The sequence below is a fragment of the Rattus norvegicus genome, chromosome 1 (genome assembly GCF_036323735.1).
Source record: "Rattus norvegicus strain BN/NHsdMcwi chromosome 1, GRCr8, whole genome shotgun sequence".
In the NCBI taxonomy this organism is placed as follows: Eukaryota; Metazoa; Chordata; class Mammalia; order Rodentia; family Muridae; genus Rattus; species Rattus norvegicus.
This window is the reverse complement of record NC_086019.1, coordinates 92,027,332-92,050,523: the sequence shown is the minus strand read 5'-3', so window position 1 is coordinate 92,050,523 and position 23,192 is coordinate 92,027,332. Positions and strand designations below refer to the sequence as shown.

The 23,192-nt window shown below is 49.9% G+C and overlaps 1 protein-coding gene across 11 annotated transcripts in view; it reads right to left on the bottom strand.

Annotated features, from left to right (window-relative positions):
* The window catches only part of Akt2 (AKT serine/threonine kinase 2), a 56,716-nt gene that overhangs the window by 10,897 nt on the left and 22,627 nt on the right, over window positions 1–23,192 (bottom strand). For 6 of the 11 annotated variants that reach the window (XM_039101469.2, XM_008759109.4, XM_039101467.2 and 3 more), the window contains 3 exon segments: window positions 21,859–21,989; window positions 11,649–11,777; window positions 9,088–9,199 (listed from right to left, as the gene is read on the bottom strand). In XM_039101469.2, coding sequence (XP_038957397.1) covers window positions 9,088–9,199; window positions 11,649–11,777; window positions 21,859–21,904 — 287 coding nt within the window. In that variant the 5' untranslated portion in view covers window positions 21,905–21,989. 11 annotated transcript variants of the gene reach the window in all.

Here is a 23,192-nt window from a genome sequence, read left to right as displayed (position 1 = left end):
AATGCTCACTAAACCAAGAGTGTTCACCAAGGGCAGGAAACTCTGCTACAGCCGAGAACCAAGAAGATGCTGAGAGCTTCATGACACCCTCCAGCCCCAGCCTGCGGAAGTCTTGCCACTCTGCTGGCAGGAAGACTGGAGCAAGGTCACACAAAGAGGAACAAATCCCACCCTGCTGGGCTACTCTGCTGTTTCCGTGGGTACCAGGGAGAGCCACAATGAGTCCTGGAGTGCAAACGGATCCATGCTGGGACACTGCTAGGACACGGGTCTTACAGTGAGCAACTGATCTTGATCCAACTGGATTCTGTCATTTCCTGGTATTATCTACAATGGCATGTATTCCATAAGGTTGGAGTAATGTTTTTGTACATTGCATATAAATTACCCTTATATTATTCAATGCTGATTTCTGTGCCAGCAGAGATGTGACTATAGGGCCAACTTTGGTATGGCCATTACTGGGAAGCACACCCTGCCTTGGGATTTTATAAACATTGTCCCTGTCACCTTCTGATTGGTCAAACAAACAGCTGCATGGCTAATAGCTGGTCTGCAGACCTAAAGCAGTGCTTCTGGGCTGAAAGAGAGGATTTCGGGTGGGACACAGATGTGAGGGTGGCTAGCGGAAGCAGACATGGATGAAGAAGCGGGTGCCAGGACCAGACTAAGATGGACAGGTAATGCTCCAGCCATGTGGTGGGAGTAGGCTAAGTCAGTGTTCTTAGGTTAGACTAGCCGAGATCTGCCCAGCTACAGTGCCCAAAGCTCATGATAAACATGGTAAGTCTCTGTATCTGTAGTCAGAGCTGGGGTGGGCACAGAAAGGTTGACCGGGTTCAGTGGTATCTTAGCAACAATGGAGTAAAGCAGCAGCATTTCACACAGGGATTCTAGGGCAGGACAGGCATAAGAGCACATATGGTGAGATGCTCATATGCTCAAAGACTGAGATGGGTCTACACAGATTTGGGACGACCTAAAATACCCTACAGGAAGAGAGAACGGTGCCCAGCAGTGTAGGGATCAGGCTCAGAGTTATACAATGGTCTCCTCACACAGGGCTCAGAAGGCACAAACCTTCCTGCAGCAGGTGGTGGGGGAAACGACTCTGGGACCCTGGCTGTCCCTGGATGAGGAACTGGGGAGCAGAGGACCAGGAGACAGACTCTAATAAATGCAGAAGACCCACTCCCCTCCCCATATCACGAAAGAGCAAACAGATTCAGTTTACAAAAACAATCACGGGACAGGATGGGCTGCAGTTCGGTGGCAGAGTACTTGGCTGGCATGCTAACAGCACAAACAACAGGCCCAGAGGCAAGAAACACTCATCGAGTTTGCTCCAAGCCTGGTCACTGGACTCTCAAATGATCTGTGGCCTTCCTTCCCCAGGGCCACTGGGCAAGAAAGTTCCTGCTCAGCTCCAGGCTTGCTGAAGCAAGCAGAAACCAAGCTTTGGGGTTCCTATTACTGTTAGGAGGGATCTGCCTTTTACCTGTGAAATCTCACTTTGTAAGAGAGATGTGTGACTTCCACACCATGCTCTCTGAGACAAAGGGCACAGACAAGTGCTGGCACACTGCTCCTCCTCACTCAAGAAACCGGAGGCCCCCAAACCCTTCAAGGACAGGGACTCCCATCTGCTCTTTGAGATGGAGTCTTGCTATGGAGCTTAGAACTCTTTTTTTATTTTTTGAGGAAGGTTCTCTGTGTAGTCTTGGCTGTCCTGGAACTCACTCTGTAGACCAGGCTGGCCTCAAACTCACAGAGATCCCCCTGCCTCTGCCTCCCAAGTGCTGGGATTAAAGGAGCATGCCTGCTCCTGCTTCTTCCTGCTCTCAATGTGGCATGGGACAGCACCTGTTTGGGTACTTGCTTACTAGATATAAAAGGTGGCGTGGCAGCGCCAACTAGTCTTTTCCCCTCCTAAGCTGACGCCTCCAGTTAGCATTTCTTACTTGGCTTTAACCTGTGCCCTTCTTGGATAAATCATAGCCTAAAGCACAATCCCTGTAGTACAGGGAGTGGGGGAGTGGGGGTGGGGTTGGGGCATGCAGGACGGGGACAGCAATGACAACACATACTGTGGTCTGCTTTATATGACCATAGTTGTATACTTACATGATTTAAAATGCTGACTTTGAAACCAGCAAGAAGGCTCAGGGGATAAAGGCTCCAGCCATCAAACCTGACTACTTGACTTCAACTAGGACTCACATAGGAGAGGAGAGAGCAGACTCCCTCCCATAAGCTGTCCTCTGATACACACATGTGCTATGAGCTACGCAATCTTTAAAAATGGGTTTGTTTTGTTTTTTGAGACAGGTTTCACTCTGGAACTTTCTAACAGGCCTCAAACTCACAGAGATTTGCCTACCTCTGCCTACAGGTGCTGGGTGAAAGATATGTACTCCTACACCGGGCTAAAAAATGCTTTTAAGCATGATTTAGTATTATGATGGTAGACTAAATATCACAGATCTAAGTGGTATGAATATATAAAAAGACTTTCATACACAGAGATTTGAGACTGTCACATGGCAAAACAGACTGCAGACCAAGACGCACGTGTGACTACTGCCTTTGCTGACAGGAAGATAGAATATGACTCAAACGGTTGTTTCTGGTGAGACTTTGACACCAGCAGGGACAGTGCCTCCACTCTACATGCTCACCCCTTACAGCACCCTCTCCGGACCTCATAGCTCCAGCAGAGATACTGGCTCTGGAAGGTGTGACGACATGGGCAGGACCTGATCTAGAGCACACACCAGGTTAGAGCACAGGAGCCTGCACCAGGTGGCAGGCTATGGTAATAGGCTCTCCCACCTCCTGACCAGGCACCAATCTGGTTCCAACTGGACCAAAGTTGCAAGGTTGCAGCACTCAGAATTCTAGAGAAAAAGTGAGGGCCTTGGTCCAGAACCCTCCTCAAGGGTTTGCAACATGGTGTCTGGGGCAGAGGGTGCTCCCACCCAGAGCTGGCACTTCCGTGCTCCCTTTCCCAAACAAGTCCCAGGGACAGCAAGCCCTTCCCAGCCAATAGACACTATAAGAAAAGTAGCAGCCGTCAACAGCAGTCCCATAGCCACAGAACCACACCTGGCTGGTGGATGTCACACAGCCATTCCTCCCCGAGTCAGGGATCCAAGTGTCTATGTGAAGGAAGCTGATGACAGCCCAGGCCTCAATTCCTTGCTGAGGCTCAGGAAGATTAAAGGATAATGCTAACTTGGGAATGTTCACAGACCAAAGGACACCACTCACAGAGCCCTGGAGTAAAGCAAAGGACAGCTCCCCTGGGAAGCTGTGATTGAGGCCACTTTCTAAAGAAGACCTGCTCACTAAACACCACCACTGCCCCCTCCCATTGCAGAGACAGCTACTGTTACATCCCATGTAAAGGAGCCCTTGGCTCCCATCAGCCTGGGCATCTTGTTTTATATGTGGAAAGAATGAGGAACACAGAGGCTGATGAATGCCCACTGGGGAAGCAGAGGGGGCAACACTGACAAACCAAGCATTCCTGCCTTGCCCAGCCAGGAGCAGCTCCCCCATCTATGGTATTTTCCTGAACCTCTTCAACCTTCACCTGGCTTCTAGAGCCTGGGGAGAGACACCTGAGAGGCTATGCTTCCTCAGGCTCGCACACTGCACCAGCTGGGAGCTGGAAGGCAGGACCCGGCCCTGTGGCTCTCAACAGTGCACCTTCTCCTGCTGGTCCCACTATGACTGACACTGGAGTCGGTAATGAAGATCACACTAGCCTGGTACACTGCTGACCATCTTCCTAAGACCAGCGGGCTGCAAACTCTGTGAAGGGGTGGGAAGTTTGACTTCATACTTTTCTAGTCATGTGCTTCATCCACCTATTAAACTCTGCTGTGGTGGAGCAAAAGCACTACAGACGCTCCATGCAGTGACTGGCCGCACTCCAATATAACCTGATTTGCCCTGTCAGCCAGCAGAGCTGGACCTGCCAACCATACTGAATCCCTGACTTCTGGTTCACAGGACAGACAGAGGCACAGGGAAACAAAGGAACTAAGTAGAACCAGTTAGTAAACAAAGCATCTAGCTTTTTTGTCAAGAGGAGAAAAAAAAAACAGAGAAAAAGGAGAACTAGGTTGGAGTAAAGCAAAGATCAGTACTGCCTAGAGTGAATCCATGTTTAAAAACAACACTGTCAGGGGTGAGGGACGGCCTGGGAGGTGACATATTTGCTGTGTAAGCACAAGAACCTGAGTGCAGACCCACAGCACTGTCATAAAAGGTCAGGCATCTATACCCAGGGACAGAGGGTTATAGAACCAAGGGACAGAGACAGGAGGATCCTGGGGCTCACTGGGTTAGCCAGGCTAGCAGAAACAGCAACCTGCAGGCAGGTTCGGTAATAGTTACTGTCTTAGACAGAGATACAAGCAGGCACTCTACAGAGTGTACCCATGTGCACACACACACACACACACACACACACACACACACACACGTACACACACACACACACGTACACACACACACCGAACTAACTAGGAAAACTCAAGTATGCATGGATATACAGAGGTTAGTTCATATATATTACTTACTGGCTTGGGACCAGAAGTGCTTCTAGCTTGGAGTTCTTTGGATCTAGAATACTCATAGATTTTATTGTCTGGTCAGCTACAGAGACAGCTACTGTCACACTGCATGGTAGAGCAGCCTGTTAGCCTGGGTGCCTTAATCTTATTCTAGACGTGGGGAGAGTGAGGAACAAGGAGGCTGTTCCAAGATCTGAAACACTTTGAGCACCATGAGGACACAATGTCCTCAGCTGTGGAGAACTCTGAACTTCATCCTGTACGATCACCTCCAGCATGACAGTGGCATTCCGAGGTTTTAGGGAAGGTACACAGCAGATGGCTGAGTGAAGAGGAAACCACTAATGAGTATGAGCAGAAACTCAAAATCTACCTTTAAATAATATAAAAGAAAGGCAGGAAGGCAGCTCAGCAGTGAGGGTACTCCCCTTTAGATGTGATGACTCGATTCAACCCGGGGAGCCTGCATGGTACAAGGGAAGAACCGGCTCGCCTTCCAGTTTAATCCCGACTTCCACATCACAGCGTGGACATATGTACCGTGCCCCAGTGCATGCATGAGCATACACGCATGCGCACACTAGATGTGGGTGCTGAGAGCTGAGCTGCAGAGGCTGGGTGGTTCCTGAGTGTTCTCTAAACTTCCCTGCATCAGAACACACGTGTGCTGAGCAGGGCAGGTGTCAGGTCCAAAGGGAACTCCAATCCTCCACATTCCGAAAGACAGAAGAGACATGGCTGTCTCTGCTGCCGAGTAGCATTCCAAATGGCATGCTGACCTCCAGGCTCCCTCGGCATCACAAGAACCTGTTACACATTTCAGAGCCCATCCTAGCTCCTCTCGCCTCCTCTCTACCCTAGGCTCCCCCAGCTCACAGGCTCCCCTACCCATTCTCCTAAACCCTGCTACTTCAGCTGCGGTCTGTCTCTCCTCTCCACCTTGCTGCTCCTATGTTTTCCCCTCCTCCTCTTGTGCTCTTTTGCAATAGACCTCTTCCCCTTCTCCCCCTAACCCCCATGTACCACCTCCTTCTGTTCCTGGTTTCTCTCCTGGCCATGACCAGTCTACTACTCTTCCAGATGCCTGGCTGTTCCCCCTCTTACCTACAATAAAAACCCTCCCCTTTTACAGGTGGTACACACCTTTAATCCCAACACTCAAGGCATCCCTGAGTTACCCTGGTCTACATGGTGAGACCCTATGGGGGTCGGGGGGAGGGTGTGCTGGCTGAATGGCTGCTAGGTCCCAGCTCCTGGGAAAGGCAAAAAGAGAGCCTGAAGCCCAGCGCGTGTGAGTCATGGCATCAGCAGTGCTTCCTGTCTCCCCACCCTGCAGTCCCTACACTCACACCTGGGCTGTGTGAACAGAGCGGAGGCTCAGCTGCCCCCTTCCTTGCTGTGTCTCTGGCTTTGCCTTCCTTTGGAATCTAGGGCTTGGTCTCCAGGGCAGGGCCGTTCTCCCCATCAGCAGAGGGTACCAAGGAAAGAAAAGAATAAGCCGCCCAATCTTCATCCTGGTCTTAGCATGGCCCAATCTCTCTGCTATTGAGGACAAGTTGTCTTGTGAAAAGCAGAAATCAGATCTCACTGGCAGTGGTTAATGCCCTCTCCCAGGCCTGACCCAGTGAGTGCCAGGTACTGCTGCCCCAGGCTTCCTGTTTATCATCCTCTGAATCTCCTAACAACCCTGTGACAAACCCCAGTTTATTAAGCGCCTGCCAAGCCCTGCAGGGATCTCCACTGAGGGCCAAAGCTTTGGCTAGGCTTCCAGCTTTGAGCGCCTCTACTTCCCCTCTTCCAAACGCAGTCCTCGATTCTCTGGTAACACAGAACTCCTTGATATCCCCGAGACACAGGAGTTGTTTCACCTCTAGGTCTCTGCATATTCTGTTGAGTCCATGTCCTAGACTGTTCTCTTTCCTATTTCCAGAGCCAAGGTCTTGCCCATCCCTCCACCTCACCTAACACCCATGAACTACCACTTATCAGCCTAGATCTGCTTTTGCTGCCAGTCCATATTTGGTCCCCAGTTTTCAACTGGGTTACACCTGAGCTGGCCTGAGATGATAACTCGGTTCCCTGTGGTGAGATAAATGTATTTTTAACTTGGGGAGATATGCAACAATAACTATGTGTAGATCATGGTAGCATCTTGTGACATTGTTTTATGCAGGCTCTAAAACAGCACTGTACAAGAGGGACTGTCCCAAACAACTGGGAGGCAGAGGCAGGAGGATCAAAATTGATGACCAGCCTTGGCTACGTATTAATTCAAGGCCAATCTGGACAACACAAGTTCCCATTTAAAAAAAGGTGAGGGCAGGTGAAGAAAATAAACATTCTTATTTCTCCACTGCTCCATCTGAAATGCTAAGCAGGTCTAGGCCAGACTTCTTCAGGGTCCCCATAGCTACAGCAGAGCTTCTGCCTTCTAGACAACCACGAGGAGTGTTGCTCAAAGCCAAGTCCAAGAGGACAGAGTAGGAGAAAGAACATTTTCCACACTAGGAAGACCCGTCTACCACACAGACACATCAGTGAGGACAGCAGCCCCGCTCCAGCAGGGAAGAGAGAAAAACAAGCATTGAACAGACAAAGAACCTCAAGGGCAGGCTCACCCACACACGCAGAGCCTAACCCTGCTCGGACAGCTAAGAGTCAGAGCATTTGAGCACACACAGTTAGGGGTACTCTGAGACGTCAGCTGACAGAAAACCTCTCGATACTAGAAATGTGGACTCCTGTGAGCCTCAGTCATACCCCTAAGGATGCATCCTATGTGTTGTGAACCAAAGGCATACATGCTATGCCTCACAGCAACACATTCTATAATGAGCTCCAGGCTGGAAGCACATCCCAGAGCCCATGTATGGCTGCTACAAAAGCAATCAAAGAACACAGTGGCAGCAACAGCTATGCTCTTACACCATACAGTGAGAGCGGTCAGTTCAGAGTGGTACAACTCGACTCTGGGACACTGGGTGCCCAAGCTCCAGTTGCTCCTCCAGGGTACTGTGGTGGTTTGAATAGGAACGAACCCCATAGATTCCTGGATTAACGTGCTTGGCCCATAGAGAGTGGCACCATTAGGAGTGTGACTTTGTTGGAGTAGGAGTGACCTTGCTGGAGGAAGTGTGTTACTGTGGAGGCAGGCTTTGCAGTCCCCTATGCTCAAGCTAGGCCCAGTGTGGCACAGACGTCTCTTAGCTGCCTTGGGAACAAGAGGAGAACTCTCAGCTCTTCCAGCACCACATCTACCCGCAGGCTGCCATGCTTCCTGCTGTGATTGAGGATAATGGACTGAACCTCTGTACTGGTAGGCCAGCCCCAATTCAATGTTGTCCTGGATAAGAGTTGCTGTGGTCATGGTGTCTCTTCACAGCGATAGAAATCCTAAGAGAGGCACAAAGGAATTGCAACCTGAAGAGTTCGGGGAGTGGGGTTGGGGACAGAGATGGGGTAGCCATCATTTATTCAGACTGACCTTGATCTCATTCTGTAGCCTAGAAAGGCCTAGAACTGCATTTCTCCTGCCTTAGTCTGCCAAGTACTGATGTCCCAAGCATACACCACTATACTTGGCTCAAATTCCTTTTTGTAAGACAAGGTTTCATGTAGGCCATGCTGGCCTCCAACTTACTATGTCACCAAGGGCAAACCTCTTGTCTCATCTCCCTAGTGATGGGATTATAGGGATGTTACACGCCATGTTTATGTAGGACTGGAGAACTGAAGCCAGTCTCATGCGTTCTAGGCTAGACTCTTAGAACAGCTACATCTCTAGCCCCCTACACTGATCTTTGTAACTGACTCTCTGGACCAGTGCCCTCGAATCAATGAAAGTGCTTATGTGAAATGCAGCTGGTAAATCCACATCATGAACAGGAAGAACTCTATTTTTTCCCAGGACTCTGATATGCTCCCAGAGATGCAGAGTGTTCTTTGTTTTTTTTTTTTTTTTTTGTTTTTTGTTTTTTGTTTTTTTTGTTTTTTTAATTTATATAAGTACACTGTCTGTCTTCAGACACCAGAAGAGGGCACCAGATCCCATTACAGATGGTTGTGAGCCACCATGTGGTTGCTGGGATTTGAACTCAGGACCTATGGCAGAGCAGTCAGTGCTCTTAACCACTGAGCCATCTCTCCAGCCCAAGTGGGGGCAGGGGTGGGAGTGGATCTTTAAACCAAGCATCCCAGCTCTTCTCAGCTCCACTTGGAAAGGTCCCATGCCAGAGAACTCCAGGTAAACAATAGCATCCCAGGGGCTGGAGAGACGGCTCAGTGGTTAGAGCACTGGCTGCTAGAACTTCTAGAGGTCCTGAGTTCAATTCCCAGCAACTACATGATGACTCCCAACCATCTGTAATGGTATGTCTGAAGATACGACAGTGTACTCATACAGGTAAAATAAAAATCGTAAGAATAGCATCCCAAAGGATTCTGTCCACCTACTCCTCTTGCCTTCATACTAGGCCTGTTCACTCTCAGGAAGGAGACCACTCACCTCTCATCTGGAGAGTCGACATGGAAGGTCCTCTCGATGACTGTGGTCCACTGCAGGCAGCGTATGACAAAGGTGTTGGGTCGTGGCCTCTCAGTCTTCATCAGCTGGCATTCTGTGGGTAGGAGGCAGGCAAAGGGTGAGGGGATGGTCCTGCTGCCTACAGACCAAATTCACCAAGCCATCTCTTGTATGCCAACCCCTATACAAGACAATGCCAGGAACTGAGACAGTCCTGGCCCTGTCCTCGAGGTACAGGATGTCAGTCTCCACCTGCTCTTCAAGGGCACAAAGAAACCCCAAGCTGTGGGAAGGACTACAGAGACGGGGCACAAGTGACAAGGACGAGGCTTTCACCAGCTCCTCCTCCACACAGCTCTACTTTCTTGCTTTCAGCCCATCCCACGGCTCCAGAGATGCAACTCAGGGTTTAAAGCACAATAGACAAAGGCTCTGCACTGAGGGAGGCTCAAGTTCGGGTTGTCCTTGAACTCATTTTGCAGTCCAGAAAGGCATTTCTGCTGCCTCAGCCTACAAAATATGGAAGTCCACCAGGTGGTGAAGGCCAAACTGGCAGCAGACTCAGGTGTCATGGCCACAGAGGAAAAGACAGAGAAGGTATGGATCCCAGAAGACAAGGGGATGTTGTGGTTTGCCCTGGAGTTATCTGTATTTTGATGCTAATTCAGCTGCCTCAAGGACCTAGTTACTACTCAGGACTCAGGCGACTGCACCAGAACCTTCTCCCCATTGAATCTATAAAATAGAGGTGAGGCAGGTACAGGCTAGAAGGAGGCCTGTCATTGGATGAGAAGGAAGGATGGGCGGGAGAGAAGTCTGAAGGAAGAGGAGACTGGAACAGAGAGAGGGAGAGAGGGGGGGTAGAGTAGCTGGTAGACCACACGGAAGGTGACGTTAGGATTCCGCTCTGTATTTAGTTATGAATGTTCCTAAGGGATGGATGGCACTGGGCTTTGTATGTTTAGGTGGGAAACTATAGCTTATCAATTGGGTTATTGTGTGGTGTGTTCTCTCATGTGCAGATTTAAGTGTAATGGAGTGTGGGGCAGCTGGTCTGGGCCACCTCGGAGTTGGGATGTGTGCTTCTGGCATGGAAACCTGCCGGGCACTAGATAGGTAGAGAGATTGCTGACGGCTCAGAGAGAGGCCGTCGGCAGTGTGACGTGGGATGGAGCAGAGTGCGTGAGACGCAGCAGATATCTTCCGGCATCACGGTGCCGGACCTAGTGGGGTTAAAAGACAACCATACTTTTTTTTATTTTTTATATTTTTATAACAACAAGGGGACATGGTTAGTAAGACACTGCGGTAGAGTGCAAGGCAGGCCACAGGAGAAAGAAGCCTCAAGTCTGGAGAGGTGGATCAAGCTGGCCAGGCAGAACCCTGGAAATCACACTGAGGAATCCAGTCTGTCTTTGGGGCCATGGAAGGGATGTGTAGAGACTGAGACAAGTTCTTCTTGCTGAAGGCCAGAGACAGCACAGAGAGTTAACCAAGATTAATGGGGAGGGAAGGGCATTGGACTTCAGGACAGGAAGAGGCATCTAGAGCCAGTCCCAGGTCACTGCCTGAGACCTAGGGTTAAACAGGATTGCCTCAGATGGAGATAGGGGAGAGAGGAGATGGTGGGCAGGGGACAGGAAGGTCAGCTTGGGATATGGTTAGGATGGGGGTCCTAAAGGCCACAGACAGAAAAATTTTCAAGATGCTGCTAGAGATAGGCTAGAGATCGAGTCAGAAGCTGGAGCTGGTAGCGGATGTGGCAGGGCCATGGGCGCAGGAAGAGAGATGCCAGAAAAAGGCTTTCTGCAGAAGGGGTGGACACCAGGCTGGGTTTCAGAGACTGCAAAGCTAGAAGTCAAAGCAGAAGCTGCAGCAAGGTCCTCAGAGTGAATGGGATCTGGGGTAATGGAGACAGGGTAGTCTATGAGACATTCTCAGCAGCTATGACAAGAACATGGTATTGGGTTCATAGTGGAGGAAGGAGACAAGAATACCAGGGGATTATTGGGCTTGTCAAGTTGGTCAAGAAAATACCAGGTCAGTAGTAGTTCACACCTTTAATTCCAGCAGTCAGGAAGCAGAGGCAGGCAGATCTCTTTTGAGTTTGAGGCCAGCCTAGTCTACAGAGTGAGTTCCAAGACAGCCAGGGTTACACGGTGAGACCCTACCTTAGAAAACCACAAGCACACAAAGAAAACACAAGGTTAGGTTCCACAGAGGGGAATGAGGACATATGGTAAGCCCTGGAGCAGATCAGTTAGATGCCAACACCTATTTGGCTAGAGGGACAGAGAGAGCAGGGAGGACTTTAGTAGAGCAGACAGGACACCAGCTAGAACCAGGGCCAAAAGGGGTGAGGTGCATCCTGACTTCCCACTCTCCCGAGGACGGAAACACTCACTGACAATGAGCAGCAGCCAGAAAGGATAGAGTCAGATCTGAGGGTGAAAGCCTAAGGCAGGTCCCAGCTCAATCATAATTGTGTCCCATGTGTCTCTAATACCTGCCAGCAATGCTGGCATCCTGGCCCTGATACGCACCTGCTACAGAGAAATTGTTAAGGGGGGGTAGGGTCTGGTCGGGGGCCTCAGGTCTCTCTTTATACCCAATAAAAGATCCATCACTCTTCAGAAGGAAGTACCGGGGCCTCCAGGTCTTGATGTATTCACCTGAAATCAAGGCAAGAGGACAAAGGTCAGGGCAAGGTTAAATAGTGTCCCAGCAGGCAGGCAGCCCAGGATGACAGTGACTCACAAGGGTACCACATTGGGAGGAAGGTAGATGAGAGGATCTCCCGAGGGAATCTTGGAGGTAGCACCTGCTGACGCAGGCTGGGGTACTGCATCGGACCCAAGTGATCCACAGGTCATGTCTGGCAGACAGTCACCTGCAACAGTGTCCCAGGGTAACACCATCTTAGCATATATGGCAGTAGCAAGCTACTGGTGCCAACGTGGATTGTCCTAAGGGATGCTTAGGGCTCTAAACACTCAAATCCCACAGGCTGATATTCATCAACACAGCCATGTAGGGGATCAGATGTCAAACACTGCCCCACCCTCGAAGCATCCCTTGATCCCTTTTGTTTCTCCTAACTGAATAGTCAAGGTCCCCTGCTTATGGTCACATACTCACATCCAACACTCTCCAATGACCACTTAAAAGGTTGCTGAAAACTAAAATGGCATTTAAGCCAGGCATGGTGGCACACGCCTTTAATCCCAGCACTCAGGAAGCAGAGGTAGGCAGATCTCTGAGTCTAAGGCTAGCCTGGTCTACAGAGCGAGTTCCAGGACAGTCAGGGCTACGCAGAAAAACCCTGTCTTGAAACAACCAAAAATAAATATAAAAAGTAAAACAACATGAAAAAGCATATTCCACATATACATCTATCCAGAGCTACACTCTAACAGTCAAAGAAGGAAGAGTGGGCTGAGAAGATGGCTCAGGGTTAAGAGGACTTGCTGCCGCCACCAGCATGAGAAGAAGAGTATGGACCCCCAGAACTCTTACTGAAGTCAGGTACAGCTTCATGGATCCTGTAGCCTAACACTGGGGAAGGATGGGAGGCAGAGACAGGAGATGGCTGGGGTTTGCTGGCTGCCAGTCTTACCAAAACCCAGCAAGGTTCAGTAAGAGACCCTGTCTCAAAGAGTAAGACAGTGAGTGACAGAGCAGGACACCTGGTGACCTCTCTGCACACACACACACACACACACACACACACACACACACACACACACACGGTAAAAAGAACCGACTCCCAGAGTTGTCTTCTGACACAGACACCATGGCACACGTTTATTTATTTTATGTTTTTAGTTTTAAATTTTCTTTATTCTATATATGAACGTGAATTCTATGCCTGCATGGATATATCCACACCATGTGCATGCTAGGTCCCTGCAGAGGCCAGAAATCTCTTGGACTGGAGTTGCAGATAGTTTTGGCCACAATGTAGATGCTGGGAATCCAATCTGGGTTCTCTGCAAGAACAAAGTACTCTCAGCCATTGAGCCATCTCCCCAGCCCAATAAGGGCTTTTTAAAAGTTGAAACAACCCAAATGCCCACTATTAACTTCCTGGACCCATATCATGTGAAGTGGAACCTTCTAGTTCTTTGGAAAGTTAGTTATGTCAAATGATGTTTGCTGGGACACACAGGTGAAAGGATGTCCTGCTAAAGCAAACATGTGAAAGAATGTTTTCCTGAAGCAGGCACAGGTGAAGGATGTTTTCATCTAATAAACACGTGAAAGGACCGGAGATGAAGGAGTATAGCTGCGACCCCACAGACAGTGGGAGACCAGCAAGCACTGGGCATCGGTTTGCTCTGCTCGGTCTTGCTATTCTTTGACAACGACAGGCACGTATTGGTTCACCTTACATAGTGTTGTTGAGCTCAACTTGTGGTAACACCGCCATTGAGAGAACTCTGCCAAGAACTGCTCCTGAGGTTCCTGCAGCAGCTCGCTGCCTCTGTGGCCTCACCTCAGGCCAGCTGGTGAGCCTGGTGGTTTCTTCAGGATTGAACTACAGCTGCCTGGTGTCTGCCTGCTGAAAGACTGGACTGTAGCTACTGGTTCGTGCCTGGCATCTGCCCGCCCAGAGGCCTGATCTGCAGCTGCTCAGTCGTATTTGGTGTTTGCTGTGGGACTGAACTGCCGCCCAAGAAGACAGAGCTCACCCCCAAAGAACCATCGCTGCACAGGTCCACTTCCCCACGTCCTAATAACGTCTCTCTCCCATTACCTCTGCCGGATGGTGGGCTGGAGGAGGGCTTGAACACTTATTAAAAGTAGGTTGCAAAAAAATTTTGCCTAAATGATGGGCTACTATTTGGTCAGAGAAAGAAACGACAGACTGCTGCTCCGTTCTGTGGATGCACACAACCAGAATTCTGCCATTCCAGTGTGGCTACTCTGTGACGCTCATGGAAATCAGGAGTGTCATGCTTCTAATTTATGACATGTTTTCCTAACATGACAAGAACCCTGCCTGACTGCCTATCTACCTATCTATATCTATCATTCTATGCCCATTTATATAAAATGTCCAGAACTCTCTGAAGATAAAAGGCGGATTAGAGGTTGCCTGGGGTGCCTGGAGATGGGACTGTGAGAGCCAATGTGAGAAAGATTCCTTTCGGGTGGTAAAACTGTCTAAAACTGAAAGGCCGGTATGAACTCACAGTTGCAATCGCAGCACTAGGAAGGCTGAGGCAGAAAGATTGCTGGAAGTTCCAGGGCCACCCTGGGCTACATAGGGAACTCCAGGGCTCCTAGTCTAGAGTGAGACCAAAAAAACCAAGTAGTCTAAAACTGACTGCAATAACGGCTGTACTGAGACGGCAGAGGCAGGACAGCCTCAGGAATCTGAGGCCAGCCTACATAACACAGGGACAGCTTGTTTCTGAAGAAACAGGAAAACTGTACATACGACCAAGTAAACATACGCTTCCGCCACCAGCCAGGGCCTCTGTCTTCCAGTCATTTGCTAAATCTCAAACACAAAGGAAAGGGGAAGATGGGAGGCACCAATATTTGTTCTCCGGGCCTTTCAGGAAATGCAGAGTTGCTCCTTGGCCACATGTATGGGAATATACAACAAGAACAGTAGTGCAGACATCAAAGGCATGGATAGTATTCACAAAGGAACAGCCCACAAAAGTTACCATGGTAAAACTGGAAGCGTCCACAATGGCACCCAGCACACTGCTGGCACTGCTACAAACAAGCAAGCTCAGGGCAGGAGGGTTGCCAGGAGAATTAATGTGGGTATTGAGCATATGATGCACTCTAAAAGCTGACGGCTTCCTGAACCGAGTGCAAGAAGATGATCAGAGAAAGAAGGAAGCCAAAAAGAGAGGTTCCGGGGTTCAATGGACATGCCAACCTGCTCCCCAACCCCACCCCAAAGGCCTACGGTGGAAAGGAGTCCAAACTGATGAACTCCCTATGCATTCAGCTTATTAGATAGGAGATAAAAAGAAGATGATGCTAAACTGGAAAAATAAAAGTGGCTGAGCATGTGGAGTCAGTCAGTGACTGCAGAGAGGTACCTGATGGAGCATAGCGTCTTCACCACTGGGCACTCAACTCTGGGAACAGAATGGATCAATGTGACAAGGGCAATAAAAAAGGCTATGCTGCTGCCACTGTCACAAAGCAGAGACTGCAGGGTTCCCTGAGGACAGGAGCAATACCAGGATGCCCGTTTTCAACAATGCTAAGCAAAATGATTATCTGTTGATGATGGACTGACCTCCATTCTACAAAGTAGTTGAACTGTCACTTAGTTCTAAGGACACACATTTTTTTTTGACCAAAAATATAAAAGACATTCACACTGAAAAGGAAGAAGTAGTGAAATTATCTTTATTTGTGGGAAACAAGAGCCTACATAGTAAAAACCACAGAAGAATCCAAACAAAGTGGGGATGTAGCTCGGCCGGTCCAGCACTTCCCTAGATGTAAGAAGCCTGGGTACCAGCCTCAGCACTACATCATCCAGGCATGGGGATGGAATCAGGAAGACCAGGGGTTCACTGCCATCCTCAGCCTCACAGCAAGTTCATGCATGGCTTTGGCTTACTTAGAATGGGGAGCCAGGGGGGAAGAGCATGGTGGCATGTGACTCAATGTCCCAGCTACTAAAGGCTGAGTGAGGTAGGAGAATTGTGTGAGGCAGTGTTCCAGGCCAGCCTAGGCAACATAGCAAAATGTGGACAGCAACAATGGGAGCAACAGGAGGTTGTGACAGAGAGGGGAAGGGAAAAAGGCAGGGAGGCAGGCAGGCAGGCAGACTGGCAGACTCACAGGCTAGCTGACCAGCCAGGTATAGTTGTGCACACCTGTAAGCCTAGCACAGAGAAGGCTAAGACAGGAGGATCACCATGAGCTCAAGGCCAGGTGGTGGTATACCACTGAGCAGGAGTGGCTAAGGCAGTAAGATTACCAAGCATTAAAGGCTAACCAGGGCTACATGACAAGACCTTATTTCAAAAGCAAAGAAAACTGGGCATGATGGTCTATATCTGCCTCGAGTTCAAGGTCATCCTGGGCTACACGGTGAGTTCCAGGCAGGGCTGGACTGCATAACAAGAGATCTGGTTTAAAAACAAACAACAACAAAAGCACAAAATCAAACCCCCAATAATCATGAGAGCCAATAGACACCACACAACTCGGGTGTTTCCAAACAACAAACCAAAAAGGAAATTAAGAACACAATTCTGGAGCTAGAGAGATAGCTCAGCAGTTAAAATGGGTTGTTCTTGCAAGACTTGGGTTCAGTTCCCAGCACCCACATGGAGAAATACAACCACCAGTAACTCCAGTTCTTTTTCCTTTTTAAGAATTATTTACTTTATTATGAGTACACTGTAGCTGTCTTCAGACACATCAGAAGAGGGCATCAGATCCCATTACAGATGGTTGTGAGCCACCATGTGGGTGCTGGGAATTGAACTCAGGACCTCTGGAAGAGTAGTCAGTGCTCTTAGCCGCTGGGCCATCTCTCCAGCCCTTAACTCTAATTCTTGGGACACAGTACACTCTTCTGGCTTCTGTGGACATCAGGCACACTCATGGCGCACTTCTACTCATGCAGGCAAAATACATTTTAAAAGTGTGTGTGTGTGTGTGTGTGAGTGTGTGTGTGTGTAGGTAGGCACAGATAAAGTGTACACACACACACACACACACACACACACACACACACACAAATTTTGGGGGGCTGGAGAGATGGCTCAGCAACTAAGATCACTTCCAGAGAACTCGAGTTGGATTCCCAGCAACCACATGGCGTCTTAAAATGGTATGAAACTGCAGTTCCGGGGGATCTGTAGGTACTGCATGTGCATAGCACACAAACATGCATGCAGCCACAATACCTATAAAAAATGAGTTAAGATTTTTGTTTGTTTTCTTGTTTTGTTTTCTGAGACAGAGTTTCTGTCCTGGATCTCAATTTGTAGACCAGGCTAGGCTCAAACTCAAGAGATGCACCAACCTCTGCTTCCCAATCACTGAAATTAAAGGCATGTGCCACCACATACCAGCTGAATAAAAAGTTTTCAAAAAGAAACAAAAACTTAAAAATTCTGTCCTGATTAGTTTCCTGTAAACATGACACAAGCTAGGGTCATCTGGGAAAACCAAACCTCAATTGAGAAAATGCTTCCATCAACTCTATGGGTCACGTTCTTAATTAATGATTGATGTAAGAGGGCCATACCACTAGGGGTTGTGTCCCCCCCGGGCAGCTAGTCCTGGCTTGTGTGAAAACAAAGGCTGTGGCAGGGTATGTCTTTAATCCCAGCACTTGGGAGGCAGAGGTGGCAGGCAGATCTGCACAGAGAGACCCCTGTAGAGATTTCCTAGCACCTAAACCTAGCCAGTGATAGGGTTGAGTCTTCCAATTCATGAATATTGGATGCCATGGAGTTTATTTAAGTGTTTAACTTCTCCTGTCAATTTCAAAATGATTATTGTGTGTGTGGGTGTGTATGCCATGGCACACAGGGAGAGGTCACAGAACAACATTTGGGAGTCAGTTCTCTCCTTCCACCTTCATGCAGACTCTGAGGACTGGATCAGGCCATCAGGCTTCTGTGGTAAGCTATTCGCCCGGTAAGCCCGTGTAGTGCAGTCTCCTGGGCCCTCCGTGTAGTGAGGTCTCCTCTTCCTTGGCTGAACGCGTCCTATGGATTTCATTTGTTTACTTGTGTGCGCCACCTCGCCCAGTGAAAAGCCAATTCCTAAATTCATGAGGAACTGCAAGGGACCCCAGAGCCAAACTGAGCTCATTTGTTCAAAGACTCACATTTCTCAGTTTTAGAACTTACCACAGCTGCAGTCACTGCAACATCTGCTCACAGCCAAACACGCACCGCAGCAGGGCAGAAACCACACCACAACAAAGCACTTCCAGCCCAGGCATGCAGGGAGGGATACTGGGCCAGCTGGACTCCACCTCACACTATTCAACACACACACAGTTCTAGTTTAAATCAATACTTATAGAATGCATAGGATTCCATCTTTGTCACCTCAGATTTAGTTGTAAGTGACACCAAAAGCCAAAGCTCCAAATTTCCTGTGTGACAGGATACTAACAGGAAGTGAAGACTACCCAAGGATAGAACTGTAAGCTATCCCCAGTGGAATGTTTATGTACGTTGCAGTGGTCATGGTGTCTCTTCACACAGTAAGACCCTAACTAAGATACACACCTGAACACGTATTTGGCTCTAAGAAGGAATAAGGGGCAGGAGAGATGGCCCGGTGGTTCAAAGTGCTTCCCACTCTTGCAGGGGACGCGGGTAGGGCTCCTAGAACCAGCTCTGGGCAGCCTGCAATCTCTGGTAACTGAAACTCTACAAGGTCTGACACCCTCTTCTGGCCTCCATGGGCACTCACATACACACACATGCATGCAGACCCACAGACAACAGACACACATTAAAAAATAAACCTTAGAAAAAAAGGAACGCAGGATTGACACGAGGAATAAGACAGAAACGGTATGGCTCCAGTCTTGTGATGTGTCTGGAGCAGGTGAGTCCACAAGGACAGGAAGCAGCAATGGCTGCCAGGAGCTGGGCACAAGAAGTGGCCTCAAGGAGTGACTAGTGGACTCCAGGTTTCCTCCTGGATAATTAAGTGTTTTGGAACTTTAGAGAAACATGGTTACCATAAATGTATTAAATGTCGTTCAATTATACAAGTTAAAAAAGTTTATTTCATATTATGGGAATTTCACCTTGATTGAAAAAAAAAGTTAAAAAAACTCGATCCAGGGCTGGGACTCGGAGCACTTGTTAACGCGTACAGGCCCTGCACAGGATCCACAACACACCTTACTCTAAAAAGAGCAGCAACAAAACACCCGGAAAGCAGCAGCTACAGCTTGGGCGGGGCACAGCATGGGGCGCTGAAGACTGTCTTGCTGTTTCTTTATCTGGACACCAGTGGTATCGGCAAGGCTGAGCTAATGACCCTGGCACTTATCTGTGGTGTTTCACACTTTAGCAACAAGAAGCCTACAGGGAAAGGAAAAAAATTCTCATAATCTAATCCTTATAGTCAAATGAGAAAACTGAGTCAGAGAGCCTCACTGTCCTGGCAAGATCCATAGCTCTAGCTCTCTGGAATGGCTGGCACTAGAGTTCGGAGCTCACGCTCTGACCACTATGCTGTCTGCCTCTACCTCCACGCCAGCAGGGGAGACAGAGTGTTCTGCTATACGTGGTGGTGATGTGCTAAAGTCAAGTCACAAATAGGACCCGTGGCAGTCACAGCCTCCAGTCAGTCATATCCTCAGACCCTGCTGAGTATGAGGTAGCATACACGCAGGCCAGGTCTTGAGCACAGTCAAGTTCAGCATCAGAGGGCCAGGGTCCCACTTTAGCTCTGCAACCTTGTGCCAAGGCCTCTGGCAATCACTGTCACTGCTAGTCGACCCTGAGAGGGCATCCATGAAAACTCAACAACACAGGCTTGCCTGGGCACAGCCTGAGACCTGACAGACTGGGAATAACCAGTACAGTGACCAACCATTCTAACCACCAGGAGTGGGAATGGATTAGCACAGATGCCCTGTTATTCGGTGGCAACAGGGCCCTGGTTCTACCAGGCCGCCAGCACTCAGATGATCCAGCAGTGCACCTGTGCGCACACACTGTGTATTCAAAGCAGGTGAGTCAGACAACAGACAGTGCAGGCCAGGAGCCAAGTCAACTGAGCCCTTACCACAAAACCAGACACGAAGCCCTACGAGGAGCCAGAGCCAAGACTTGTTTTGTCAGCTAAGTCTGGTCTACAGACAAGCTCCCACCACTCAGTCACCACTCTAGACAGCTCCCCACATCCTAACACCTTAACCCAGTAAGTCTAGGGAACCTCCAGCCAAGGGACAGCAGTCCGACAGCCTGGCACACCCTAGCACAGCTGCCAGTACATACGACCCCGATCACTCACTGGGCGGTCGCTTGCTGAGCACCTACCTATATGTGAGACATTTCTTGAGGCAATGAAGACACCACAGTAAACATAACACATAACAGTCCTGCCCAAAGGGTTCTGACATCAGACACCTGGATCGTTGTTAATTCATCTTACAGACTCAGAACAACCATGTATAGTATAGCACACTCCTACAATCCTAGCACTAGGGAGGCTGAGGCAGGAGGATGTCAGAATGGAATGCTGACATCAGCCTGGGGTACCAAAGTAAAATCCCATTTCAAAATACCAAAAAGAAAGAGCAAGACAGGCAGCACAGCTTACCCAGTGTCACATCAAGGCCAAGTGGCAGAGCCAAGGTCAGAATCTGTCAGGTGTCCATATTTGGATGGCTGCACTTGACAGTCTCAAACTCAGGGCTCGGTCTGAAGGGCTGGGGTGCTGTGAAGGCAGCAGGAAATGGGGTTTCCTCTACTGTTCTGCTGGCCCTAAGCAGCATCCTGTTCCCTGTGACTGCTGGTGTCTGTGGCCAGGGATGGCAGGACAGGTTGACATCACCCTCTGTTATTCAAATGTGCCCCTCACTCCCCTCAGGATGCCCTGGTTACCCCTGTTCTTCCAGGAAACCAACCCAACCACCAGATGCAGCATGGCTCCCTGCTGCAAGGCTCACAGCCTCCTTCCTCTCTTTGCTTGACTTTATTCCACAGCACAGACCATGCCGCCACTGGACACCAAGGCCTGCCTGGACACCTAATCTCCTCCAGGATGTGACATGTCACCACAAAGATGGGGTCCCTGCCTGGCTAGCTCACTCCTGTGTCTCCAGGATCTAGAGAGGCTCCAAGCACACAGGAGTCACTCTATGAACTAAGCACTGAGTGAATGACTGGAAGTGTCTGTGGACCAGCTTCCTCAGGCCTGGCACGCGCTCGCACACACACACACCCCCGCACCCCCCTCCAAGGAGAAGGTCCCTGAAGGCCAACAGTGGCAAAGTCAACTCCTCAGTGCATTCTGCTTCCTTATCTGTTTCCCAATGTCACATGGCATCTGGTGCAAGGCACAGAGGACCCTGGGCTCTCAAGGTCTACTCTTCTTTATCTACGACCTCACCAGGGCCTCTGCTTCTACCACACAACCAAGTCCCCGCTGGCTCTCAACACCTCAGGCTTCCGGTCACCTGTAAGGGCACGGCTGGCAGGGCTCATTGAGTCTGCCCTGCCGAGCTTCCACCTCACTCTGCTCCAGCTGCAGTGTTCCTAGAAACACCAAGCACAAGCAAGCCTCAGGGCTTCTGTCCTGTCTGCCCCTCCCCTTGGACACCTTTTTCAGGAGATTCTGTAGCTCTTTCTCAAAGTATCTCTCTCTGCAGGCTCTGCTCCCTGTCACCTCCTCAGAGTGCCTCCCCATGAGCCTGTCTTTCTACTCAGCCCCTTGACCTGATTCACATGGCACCTCTCACCACCTAACACTGTGCACCTCCATTTACTGTGTTACCACTCCCAGCAGAACGTGGCCTCTATAAGGTCCCAGTATTTGATAAATAAATGTTGAATACCGCCTGGCTGAGTTCCGTGTGACTACTGTCTAGACATCGGTTTCTTTACCTATGAGATGGGAGCATGAATGAAATCTCCAACACAGATGCAGAGCCTGAAACCTTATCTGGGCTCATTCAGGGTATCCAGCTAGGGCGACAGGGCTGGGGCACCGGGTGCTAGAAGAGAGCAGGACGCAAGGCGGAGATGCATAATCTGCTGAGTAAAAGTGAACCCTTACCACGTTTGTGGAGCCAGCCTTCTTTGATGACAGATACCTCATTCATGGTGGCAGCATTAACACGCTGTCACCTAGCTTGAGAGAGCTCAGGGCAGCAGGACATGCAGGAGGCTCCTCCGATACAGTATAGTCTACAAGAAACAAGAGAGGAGCTGTGAGGGTAGGAGGGATGCGCCCTGCCCCATCCTGGGTTCTGAGGCAAGCCCTTTGGCTCCGTAGCTTGCCAGACAGTAGGTATAGTCAGGGAGCTGGGGAGAGCTCTTCTCTTGGGGCCCAGTCCTGTGAAACACAGGGTCCTAAGAGTCAGATATGCCCAGGCTATACACCGAAGCTATTCTTTCCTTCCCGCCTATGGCTGGACAGGAAGAGAACCAGGTAGCCACAGCTCCGCCCCCTGCCTCGCCCCAATGCCCCAGCACTGAGGTAACCCAGGATGAATCAGACATCCCTGGGCACCAGGATGTGCTCAAAGCTACCAGCATCTGCCTACCCCCAAGACAGACTCATGCATGCACTCATTTCTTTCCAAATCAACCTGCCACAGTAAGCAAACTCCTGCTTCCCCCAAGTATAGCAACATCCATGGCACCCCCCAACCCCAGTGATCTCCGTGTTCCCACCAGAAGAGTCACGAAAACGCAAGTCTCAAAAGCTCTGGCAGCCTGGCGGAACCTCCTGCACATACTTGTGTGGGGCCTAGAGTTGTCCTGGGGTTTGACCAAGGTCCTGGTTCCTTCTCCAAGACCTGCATCTGTCCTCAGGAACTAACAGCCAACAGACTAACAGACGCCGAAGCTGCTGCTGAGTTTCAAGTTCCCCGAGCAGAGGGGAGGAGGACGCCTGTGGTCAGTCGCCAGCTGGGCCCTTACCTGGAAGCCTGGGCCTGCACAGGGGCCATGGAGCCCAAAGTGCCTTATGCCTGCCTCTCCCAGCCCAGGGTTATTTGCGGACAGCAGGTCAGGAGCTACAGAGGCCCCTGGAGAAGTGGCAGCTGGCTCTAGGGACAGCATGGGCATCAGCTTTCTCTCGTGCCCCAGGGGAGCGGGTGGGCTGGACACAGTACTGCCTGGCATGTGACAGTGGCAGGCTGCCCAGGCCCTGGGCAAAAGGAAGGGAGGTAAGTGGGAGGAAGCAAAGGAAAAGCAAGGTGGCCAAAGACAGGGAGGGCAGGAGGGTGTGAACTCACAAGACGGACTCCAGGCTGAAGAGGAAATGACGGAGTGTGGGGCCAAACAGCAACAATGGGCTCCCCCACACACAGGAGCCCTAAACATTCACCAAGGTCAGCCTCCCCACTCCCTCTCTAAGGCTGTTAAGGCTGGCTAGCAGGATCC